Below are 12,174 nucleotides of genomic sequence, written 5' to 3'. Positions count from 1 at the left end.
AAAAAAAGAACAACAAGCTGGTTTTTCACAAGTTAATGTTTTTTTGGTGTCTGGAAAATGAGCCGTTTCAAAAATCTCTCTGAAATCTAATGTCACAAATCAGCAGGCACTGCCCATCACCTAGCAACCAAAGTAAAGTCCAGGCTGTTACCTAGCAACCCAAACTGACCTCTGCCCATCACCTAGCAACCGAAACTGAGCTCCAGCACGTTTGGTCAGTTGGTTTAACTGTAAATTGGCAGCTGGAAAGCACAAGTGTTTTTTTGTTGTTGCTTTTGTTGTTGTTGTTGACTTGCAATCCAGAAACCACTTGCTGTATTCTTGTTGGTTGTGCAGGCGGCTCTACTAATTAGTCTAATTGTCTTATTTCAAGTGTACCAAAATATTTGCACTACCAACTAGACCAAAAATACATTGTAACATTTTGTGTTTTTGCAGTGTGACAATTTTGCTCCCATTGCTGAATAACTTTAAAATCAATCCACAAACAGCAGCATGTATTCTTACTTCCATAAACCGATCGTAAACCGTTAAACCGTTCTGAATGTGGCCACATTTAGTTAGTATGAGTGATCACACACACAATCGGATTTTAGCAAAAAATAGGATCTGAGCATCAAAATATACACCGTAAAAGTAGCCTAAGACAACACGGTGATAAGTAGTATCTAAATACTGTTAATTAAATACACTGGACTGACCAAAGTCGGATTGGAGCATACAGGGGTCAAATGGAAAGACATCAGCAACGACCTTTCAGAAGTAGTTGTTGCTGTCCTTCAATCTTCTGTTTGATTCAATCCACAGAGACATTCTAGAGAGCAACCGACTTTCCAGGTCATCCTGAAGTTAGAAGAACTGGTGTTTATCCACTTCTGATGTGTTTGCACCACACACATAAATCGAATATTTTGTTTGTTTGTGTTCTCTGCAGTAATGACTGTTTTCTGAGCCCATTTGAGAAAGGCAGCAATTACTTTCCTGTCTTTCTGATCAGTGGTGGAAAGTCACCGCACACTGATATAATGTTTACGGTCTGATTAAGAAATAAAACATTTGGATAGAAAATGAATAACCTTTTCCAGAATTTAAAACCAAATCCTTGCACTGTTAATCTCAAAGCATATATCCATCTTATTAACATTACGATACCACAAATGACAGTAGATTAGGATTCATTTACAACTTTTCTATGCTGAGAATAAATGTGGCCTCTTCCTGTTTAGTTAATTAACTCCTGCTGCTTTGAAAACTTCCTATTCAACATGTTGATTAGCAGAACCTTCAGTTAAAAAGCATAATTGGCAATCAACCTAATAGGACCCAGCACGCCCTCAATGTTAATTGAGCCTAAACTTCGAATCATTTTCTCCACAAGATTCAAAATAATACATTTGCACATGTGAAGCCTCAAAATAACATTGCTTTACAGAAAGTTTTTTTTTTTTTTGCAGTGCAATGAAGCTTAAAAACCTTGCTGTGACGGACACTAAAGCCTGAAAATACATAATTTTGGTGTAAAACCTCAACCAGTCAGATTATCACAGAAACGTGATGGGACATAATCTGAAGAGAGACTTCTGCCCAACAGATTCTGTCAAGGTGCTGCTCAAATGGTTACAAATAATCATGTTTTTTATTTATAACTATGTGTAATTTGTGACTTTCAATCATTTATTTGAAGAGTTTGTACTACTGGTTGGAATAATAATGATTTTCACTGCAAAAACACCAAATCTTAGCAAGTATTTTTAGCCTTGTTTCTAGTGCAAATATATTATTACACTTGAAATAAGACAAAACTAACTCATAAATAACTTATCAGCAAGATGATTTTTTTACTTAAAAGCTTGTTTTAAGTAAATAATTTCTTGATTTTGATGAAAAAGTACCAGTTCCAAAGAATTTACAAAGATAATTTCCCCCTGTATTTACTGAAATAGTCTGCAAATGTAACTAGTACTTTTATCAATATTAAGAAATTATTTACTTAAAACAAGCTGCTATATCTTGCTGATGAGTTACTTTTGTCTTAATTCAAGTTTACTAAGATTTTTGCACTAGAAACGAGACAAAAAATACTTGGTAAGATTTGGTGTTTTTGCAGTGTATACCATTGTAAAGACTTATTAAAACAAAAAAAATTGTTTTTTATTCAACATTATAAATAGAAAAACAAAAAACCTCAAACTCTGACTTACTCATGAGTTAAATGACATTAACAAGCTGCTGAGAAAACATTCACTGTGTATAACAGTTAAAAAAATATTCAAAGTAATTCAGGTTGGGCAATTAGTTTTGGTAGAATTAGTAACGATAATTTAAATTAGTCGGTTTCCTGGCAAAGACGTGACTATCCATCATAGTATATACATTTTTTAAAAGGGTTGAGATTATTGACAAATAATGACACTGAATAATAAAATACAGTAATATTAGCCAGATTTTTAAATTTTAAATTCCATTTTTGAAATTTTCTTGGGATAATTTTACCACTGGATTACCCAACAGCTAACTACAGCAGCTAGCTATCTAACCAACTAGCTATTATGTTCACATGACTTTACAGTTTATTTGCATTTTACATTGTATCTAAGAAAATGCAACTAAACAGATTAGAATAATTAAGTTCAGTTTTTTGTTTTTGCTTGTCTTTTAGACTTACAGTCATTGTTGCAAGCCAAGTGTTTAATACTGTCCCTAAGTAAAGCTATGTCAGTACAGGTTTTATATTTTTCTCCACCAATCTTATGGTCCTTTCAGTCACAAATAAGCTCCGTTCTGCTTTGCTGAATCTCAACACAGAACATAAATGAAAATGTAAATATGGACAAGACAAAGATTGATGGCAAAGTGTGCTTTCTACATTCATGCACAAAGTGAGATTAGTGATGCAGCTCACAGAACACCAATTTAAGCTTCACTTTTAAACGAGCAGTTTAGAGAGCGGCCATTTGTTTACAGCATGACAGACCGTCACACTTTGTGTTGTTTGGGCTGATGGACTCTATTTAGAAGTCTATTCTTCAAGATCTCCATAACTCTGTCAATTTAAGCATTACAAAAACAGGTCCACCAGGGAGAACGTGTTAAAAACTTCAATTCAATGACACATCTGCAATAAATTGTATGCATTTCTCAGAAAAGGTTTGAATAGACTCAGCTGAGGCCAATAAAAATTCTAATCAACAACTAAGAGTGTGATAAGGGGCTTGTTAGGACACTCAGTTATCCTGCTTCAGACTGGTCTTTGGCTCAAAATTATAGATGATTACATAAGATCACTGACAAGAGAGAAAGTAAATTGGAATTCCTCGCCTACTCTCCAACCCACTGAGCTTTTGTTTCACTCACTTGGCAGCACAAGTTTCTTTTTTTTTTTTATAAATACAGGCAATAAAAGATTATCCAAGACTTGCAAAAGTGGAGTCATTGGGTGTTTTTCACAATGATTTGATTGGGGACCAAAATTGCAACATTTGTTACATTTTCAGTTGGTGTGGTTCGCTTTCACACTGCAATGTGTCAAACAATCCAAACAAATTAAAAAACCTTTTCATTTCCTCACCTGTGGGGGCGCTGCACCAAGAACTACTGGAGGAAATGACACAAGAACCTCAGAAGAAGACACTGAGTACACTTCCTTTTTCACGAAACAAACAAAAATGGAGTGCCGTCAGATTTTTTTTTTTCTCCAACGAGTTTTTGCAGCGCTAGTGGCTCGTATTTTTTCTACAGTAGGCTGACAGGAAACAGGGAAGGAGAGGGGGGAAGACATGCGGCAAAGGTCGTCGGGACCGGGAGTCGAACCCGCGACGTCCGCGTCGAGGACTAGGGCCTCCAAACGTGGGGCGTGCTAACCCCCTGCGCCACCACAGCACGCCCCATGCTGTCAGATTTAAACAGTTGTAGGATTTCTCTTTTGTCTTTGGTAAAATACCACGAGCCATTTCTCTTGCTAGCGCTAAACAGGCACATTTGTTTTGGTTCTATTTACCCAGAATGCCCTGCGCTGTAGTCCGCTTCCTGCTTTTAGAGCTTGCATCCACATATGCATTTGAACCACACCAAAGTTCACTTCAACTAAACTAAGACCCAGGTTTTTAGGCAGACCAGAGTTCCCTTTTTTGGTGGATTACGGATTCACACTTCCCCGAACCAGACTAAAGTTTTGATTAAAGCGGACTAAACACAGACAGGGACAATTCTCTTAATTTTTACTAACCGTGTTTGCCTTGACATAAACACACCCCAACTCAAAAACATTTGTTCTCATCCTTTATTCACCAATCAAGATTTATGTCTTTCCTTGACTTGAATCATATGTGACTCTTTTTGTTTGATCCATCTTTTCCAGTGCGTATAGAGGACTATAACTAAGCTCATCTTAAATCAAACAGCAGCTAGACAATTAAATCTTGGATGGCAGCTTGGTGTACCAACAGGACAATGATTCCAAACACAGATCATCTTGTTTGCCTTCCTGAACAGTGATCAAATATACAATATACAGTAATCAATATACAAATACACAAAAGCTTCAGCTTTTGGCATAATTTGTGTGTTTTGCACTTGTTTGTGCAAAACACAAACAAGTTACCAAATGCTTGTTTGTGTCATAAAGTTTTAACAATTTTATCATTGGAATAATTCCGCAAGAATTTCAACTCATGAACCCATATTTTGCCAATATTCAATATAATATAATTTATAGTCAAAAAAAGCCAAGAATTAATTTGACATTCATATCCATTATGAGCGAAAATTAGAATAAATCAGAACTCCGTGACTTTATTGTTCTCTGCTTTCGCGTCCTGGTGTTGTCGATGGGATCGTTGGAGCGAAAGCGACGAGCCCTGAGCTGAACTTTCTGACAGATGTTTGGGTAAACTCATCTATTTTGAATTCGCCTCATGTGGTGTGGTCCTCACAGTTACCCGCAAACATCCTGCCTCTCATCTGCCTCATGATTAAATTGCCTTAAAGTATCAATCCCATTTAATTACCGTCATTATCATCAATGAGAAATCACCAGTACCCAAAACGGCAGGGTTAATTAGGCTTTCAGGGACACAGAGATTATTTATCTGTGGTCGCCTGCAAAGGAAAGATATGAACTGGGACTCATGTTGGGTGTGCTCCGTTTACTTAACCAGCTCTGTCAGTCTGCTTGTTTTCACTCTCACTCACTTTACACTCACGCCACTGGCACTTCCCTGTTTTCATCATAATCTGCAGACATCTGCAGGTACTGATGTCCTTTCCTCATGTGTTTGTCAAGCTAACATTTTAAACAAGAAGGATCTAAACAAGCAAACATTTTAGACTTGAGAAAACAGGAGCAGCTTTTCAGAAAATGTCAAGCTAAAGCTCACAAAGCAGCAGCAGAAACATGACAAAAATACTGTTTATTAATTTAGTACTAATGGATTTATGTGCTGTAAAGATGTTGGCAAAAATTTTACCACTGTGTTTTATTCTTTTTTTTTTTATATGAACAACAAAACTTTGGGAATTTTCATCTTTTCAGATTTTACTGAGAAATTTCCAGAACTAGGTTACTGTCATCCGAACCTACAAAAAGGTTCGGATTACATTTTGTCATGTAAATGAGAATTGTCTACCTCTTAAAAACGTATTTAATTAAATTAGTTTCTGTACAGGTGGTAGAGCTGGTTCCTGAGTAGTTTAAAAACAAGATTTTCAGATCTTCACATACCTAAATCATCTCTTCCAATTAATTTTTCTTACAAAAGTGTATTCTGAATTTACATTAGGGAACATAGGGCTGTGAATAAACAGAAAATCATCTAATACTTATTAGCTTATTGTCGCAAATTTGCATCAAACCTCTTCCACTCTTAATTCATCTACCTGCACAAACTAAGATCTTGTTGGAAGCAGTTTGCTACCATATAATGATCAGATGTATACCTAATTATGACTAATTTCACTAGAAATTGATTAATTATTTGATAATTTTATTATTCTTACAGGTAGTTCTGACTGCAGACTGATAACCAGAGAAGAAATAATAAACCATTTACTCTTATTTGTACACATAAAAGTGAAAGCAACAATATAAAAAAAAAATGTTATGCCTAACATTGCTATAAATAAAATAATCAATACATAATCAGGAATAACTGCTTCACGTCTTCTTTAACAGAATCACTTACAACAATATAAAGTCAGTATGTCATATCTTTAATCAATATTCAAACAGGAATAACAGTTTACTACAGAAAAGGATTTATAAACTGGTAGTTTTTAAAGTCTCCATTCTAAAGTCTAAATCTTTTGCCGATTAGTATTGTTTGAAATAAAGCAAATTAAGTTTCTGTAGTCCCAGTTTTATTATTTTAATCAGTGTTAAACCTCAGGTTTAGAAATTACCCTGACTCTGAACCTAACGAGGTGCAGAGAAGTTTTTTCATTAGTTTTTAAACTTCGTAAAGCAACCCACAGGCTACTGATTAGAAGGTTTTGGTGCTGAGCAAGAACCGGTCCACATTAAAGCTGCAACTAGTGGGGAAAAAAAAGTATTTATTCTGACAGATACTGAAACGAACTAAACTGTTTATCTTACAAAATGCCTTCAGATGATATACAATGTTAATTGGCTGGATATAAATAACCTCATATTTCTGTTCATCCTTTATTTCTTTTAATTTAATCACTTTTTTATTTCCAGAAGAAGTGATTATAAGAACATCTTCAATAAATCAGTTAACTGTTGTAAAAAAAATCATTCAGATAAAAAGTCTTTCTGTTTAATGAGACTCAGTCAGACCAAAAATAGACTTTCTAATGATGTGTGCAGCTGCATCTGATTGCAACGTTTGATGTCTGCATCCGCAGAAATTAGAGCTTTGCATTCACAGGCTGGTGTCAAATAAAAGTCAAAGGATTTGGGGTTCGTAAAAATCAGTGTTGAAGCTTTAAAAATATATATTTTTTCTGTTTTCTCTTCTTTAGGTACATATTCACCCAAGAAATTCAGCTTGCACAAAGTAGATTTTATAAGGTGAAAAAGAAAAGTTTAACAAAAAACTCTTGAATTATCTAGACATTAATTCAAACACTCAACATGTTAGAATTATTTCAGCCTCTATAGACAACGTGGTGTGAAAATTTAATAGTCAACAAAATGCATTTTATTATTTTACCCTTTGTATTTTTGCAAAGAAGCTACTATTTTGAAAATTAGATTTTTCCCAACAATTTTGTGTATTTAAAGAGCCATTACCTATTATATTATATATATACTATATTATTAATTCAAATATCGCCCAAGGTGAAGACAAATTGTGTTAAAAAACAAAACAAAACAACAACAACAAATATTGGCACAATAACAAATTTTGTTAAATGAAAAATTCTCCTAGAAAATGTTGCGACAAACTAATATTGAGAATATTGTTGTTTTGAGACTATTTTACCAAGTAATATATTGATAATGGCATAATAATGGAACTGGAAAATATTCTAAAATAAAACACGACAACCAAACACCATAAATAAAATGGATTCTAAAGTCTCAGTAATCAAAGTTATCCTTCCAAAAATATTAATCATCACAATGGAAATGATTGAGTTTTATTGTTTAATTAATTTATTGAGTAATTCCTTATTGTGACGGCCTGGCTTATTGTACAGCAGGGGCATCCAAGGTGCGGCCTGGGGGCCGTATGTGGCCCCCCCGACTGATTTTGTGTGGCCCTTCAATTACAATTAAAAATTTACACAAGTTTTGTCTGCCAGCACAGGTGGTTGAACCAGGTGGAGAATTTCTGTTTTTAATTAACAGAAAATGATTACAAACAAATTAGAATGTTCTTATAATGGAAAATGTTTGATGCAATATTCATCTATTTTGCATTTTCTACGGTTTTATTGTAAACAGGAACACATTTACTTTCTGACCTTAACTCAAAAGCAGACTTTAGTTCAGCAAAATATGCTCTTAATTAAATTTGATCCAAAAAGTGCTACAATATAACTGAGCCTTTCTTTCTAATTTCTGTGGATACAGTGATTTCCACACCCATTCTTACAAAAACTGTAACTCCTTTGTTTATGTCAGTTATTGTGTGCTCAGTTTATTGTTGACCAGGTAAAATTTGAGTTAAAATTTTCACAAATGATGAATTTTAGCCTGAATGAATCTGCCTCCTGTCCAGGTAAGAATCACAATTCGTCTGTCAGATTTTCCTTCAGCAGTTCGTAACTGAGATACCTAGCAGAGATTATTGAGCGTTAACGCTGCAGCTCTGGCAGGAGAGCAGAAGATCTGACTGAAGAAAGTGGCAGGACTTTGATTGCTTGCTTCTACCGGCATTAAAACCGAGGTGATGGAGTACATCAGTGACATTTTACTGCTCATGCTAAATGACCCATTTCTTCCACTGATGAAGTTGCTGCAGGTTTCGTGACCTTTGATTCTCCTGGAGAAGTCGTTTCCAGGAAACCGAGGGATAACGAAAGGGAAAAAATACCTCTGACACGTTTTATGCAATGAGGGGAAAGTATTCTTCAAACATGATCAGTCAAGTCAATGAATCAACTTTAAATTTTTATTTTCTGGGCTATTTAAGTGTTTTCTGAATGCTTTCAAATGTTGTTTATTGTGCATACTTTAGTACATATAAAAACGTCTAACTTTTCTCCTACCTTCTGGTAGTAATTCAGACCAAACCTTTCCCGTCTTAGATAAATAAGGATCAGCAATAATGTTTTTATTTGCTAAATGCCAAGAACTTTTTAGATTTCATTGTTTTTTTAAATATTTTGTGAAATGGGTACATTTATAAACACTAAGATTAATAATCAAATGACTGTTAGCTTCAATTGGTATAAAATGCTGCATATATCAAACATGACTTAAAAGAATTCAAACTTTGTAATTTAATGCCTTGAAATTGAGTCTCTGTCTCTTTAAAAACTCCAGTTGTTTCTGAAACTCTGCCTTCAGGAAGTTATCACAACATGGCTCATCTATTAACCCTTTAATAACATTTCTACCAGCGTTTCACTGAGAAGTAGCTCCGATAGTGAGCTCAGAAGGTGAGCAGTTCCAGCAGCTGCGTGCTAATTCCTGCTGGCTAGTCTGAAGGAGCCGAGCAGAGGAGGGCTGCTCTGTGAGGCAAAACCTCGGAAGCTTAAAAACTGCAGCTCAGAGGAGGAGCTGAATCTCGAGGGAGGAGCTAGGTCCAACCAGGCATTTTGCACAGATGAATGGTTGCCTTGGAGATTACAGGATTTCTCCAACACGCATGAAAGAATCAAAGCAAAGCTCCAAGTACATTTTAGATGAGGCAATAACATCAAAAATGTTGATTTTACACAACACTGCCCTGCCAAACATTACCTTTGAAGGTTTCCTGCTTTAGATAAAACTGAGATCTGCTTACTTTTTGGGTGGAACCTGTCCCACGTTGACCCGGACGCACATGACCTTTCGAGTCTGCACTCCCATGGAGCAGAGGCCCTGAGCGTCTGCAGCGGGACGAGCCCCTGCAGAGGTGTTGAGCGGTGCGGTGGAGGGGTCCTCGGTGCACGGCCCCCAGGGCCCCGTCTGCCAGTGGTAAACGATGCAGGCGTGTTCGTTACAGTTCTGCACCTCCTGCAGGGCGCTGCTGTTCGGACACAGCGAACCACCTGAGGATGAGAATTAGAGAGTCAGAAGCAAGCAGAGCTGGGTAGTAACTAGTTACTGTTACTCAACTACATTTACTTAAGTAACTTTTTTTGACTACATGTACCTTTAGAAGTATTTTGAATATTATGTACTTTGTACTTGAGTAATTTTTTTTATTGAAGTATTTCTACTCTTGCTTGAGTAAGATTTCTGGATTTTCTGCCCACTGAAGACACAGACACACACCTGCAATTTCTGGTAAAGTTTCACAAGTTTTTTATTGAAAGAAACTGATTTGAAAAATCTTTCTTTTGTTTTAATTTATTATTTGTTACTTGTATACGTTTTTGTCATTTTGGTCCTAAAAATACCAAACTTTCCACTTAACTTTATATTTTGGTCTATTTGATGAAGTAATTTTTAAATATTAAATGATTGGATAAATTTTTTTACCAAATACTTTTTAACTCTTACTTCAGTAATTTCTTGGAGGGCTACTTTTTACTTTAACTTGAGTAAAAATATGTTGAAATAGAATCACTTGAATATATTTTTTGGATACTCTACCACCTAAAGGTCAAAAAAACAAAAACAATAAAGCTAAAAACCATGAGTGGCTCCATGAATTCAAATTCCAGCTGTTTACTCAACTTTTAATTGCATTATTTTAGAATGCACATTCTTTTCATGCGGTTTTAAAATCTCCAAACTTGTTTCTCTCTTTCTGACAGTCTTCTCTCCATTTTTGGTGAGGCAGCAGTCAGTCACGGACTGGGAGCAGTGCTTCAGACACTTAAAGCTTTCAGTACAGATTGGGAGGTATCGCAGGGCAGGGAGTCCTCCACAGCAGAGGTTCATTGCCGGAGTTGTCAGGCAGCCAGCTCTGCATAGAGCGGCAGCGTTCACACACTGGAGCCAAACTACTACAATGAGATCTCTGCGACTTCCTTCCTGCTGACTGTGCCAGAAAACCTGAGCGGACTGAGCGATAACAGCCCCAACATGAACATGACATGTGAAAATGAGCTCGAAGCAGCTGTAGGTGGGACATTAAATTACACTTAAAGCAGCTCTCAGGGAATATTGAACTCTGCGGCTTCGCTAAAGAAAGGTGAGAAGATAAAAAGGACCCGATCATATCCAACAATGAGACAGCTGTAGTAAACAGACAGCAGGACAGGGGATAAAGGCCAGAAATATTATTGGTTTCTATTATTCCACTCTCATCCACACACTCGTCTATGGCAGAAATGTCACAGTCATTTTTATTTCAAGATTCAAAATCAAGGTTTCCAGTTGTGGTAGAATGTATTGATAAAACCCAATAACAAACCTCTAAAATTTTAGTAAATAGCCGCCTCTGCACTCTGTAAGTACTTCTTAAAGTTAGATAATGCTGAACATCATTTCACATTGATGTCATTTGGCAGGATACAAATACAGAAAACTACGGAAGAAGATTACTGCCACTGAAAAAAAAAACAAAACAAAAAAACCCCTCTGGCTTTAATCTGCTGTGGTCAAAAGTCCAAATTCTAAGGAAAGGTAAGAATATTTACCTTTTTTGTCAGAATTTTGATTTTTTTTTATCAGAATTTTGACTTTCTGGTAAATTCAGAGAAAAAAATAATAATTTTGAAACAAAAATCTAAATTCTAAGAATTTTTTTTTTTTGTGGTCCTAATCCTCTTCAGTTGAAAACTCCTTTCATTTGATTGATGAAATATTATTTAAGGATACAAGGGTTATTATCAAGGTTCTATTTCCCCTCTGGGTGACAAAAACTTTATGGTGGACCGGATTTGGCTCCTGGGCCTCGAGTTTGACACATGTGGTCTATGGGCTACAAAAAGCATGTTTATTACATTTTTTTTGAATAAAATCCTTTGTAGATAATGAACCTCCGCTTAAATACTGAAAGTTTTATTATGCTGAACACCAGTCGTTCTCAGTGTTTATAAAAGTGAGCTGTACATAAAATGACACTCTGAAAACATGCCTGAAGTGAAGCTGTGAGCTTTTATTCTGAGCTTCAATCAAAATGAGCTCTTTTATAGTCTCTTGTCACTTTAAATCCATATCAGCTACTGGCCACGCCCCCCAACTCAATGCTTACACTCGCACGTGAAAATGGCTGCAAACAGATGTGATATTATACAACCGTACATCTTGGAAAAACAGAAGTGGAGCCTTCTGCACAACCAACAAGAATTCAGGAAGTGGTTTATGGATGATAAGTCAACAGAACATTTGTCTTTTCCAGCAGCAATTGTACAGCACATACAGAGGTAAAACCAGCTGACCAAACGTGCTGGAGTTTAGTTTGGGTTGTTATGTACCTGACTGGGCTTTGCTGGGGTTGCTAGGTAACTGACAGTGCCTGCTGATTTTTGACAACAGCTCATTTTCCAGACACCAAAAAACAAGAACTTATTGCCAAAAAAAAGCTGGATGTTTGTTTGTTTATTTATTTATTTATTTTAGAAGCAGTAGAAACCCAAATGGAAGTAGAAATGTGCAAAATCTGAATTTTG

General features: G+C 35.9%; 1 protein-coding gene across 3 annotated transcripts in view; it reads right to left on the bottom strand.

Annotated features, from left to right (window-relative positions):
- thsd7ab (thrombospondin, type I, domain containing 7Ab) overlaps positions 1 to 12,174 on the bottom strand; it is a 226,578-nt gene that overhangs the window by 94,845 nt on the left and 119,559 nt on the right. For all 3 annotated transcript variants that reach the window (XM_032558677.1, XM_032558674.1, XM_032558676.1), the window contains one exon: positions 9,414 to 9,660. In XM_032558677.1, the coding sequence (XP_032414568.1) occupies positions 9,414 to 9,660 (247 nt within the window). The remainder of the gene's footprint in view (positions 1 to 9,413; positions 9,661 to 12,174) is intronic.

Source organism: Xiphophorus hellerii, chromosome 3 (assembly GCF_003331165.1).
Source record: "Xiphophorus hellerii strain 12219 chromosome 3, Xiphophorus_hellerii-4.1, whole genome shotgun sequence".
NCBI classification, from domain to species: Eukaryota; Metazoa; Chordata; class Actinopteri; order Cyprinodontiformes; family Poeciliidae; genus Xiphophorus; species Xiphophorus hellerii.
Note: the sequence above shows the minus strand (reverse complement) of the source record. Positions and strands in the feature narration are given on the sequence as shown.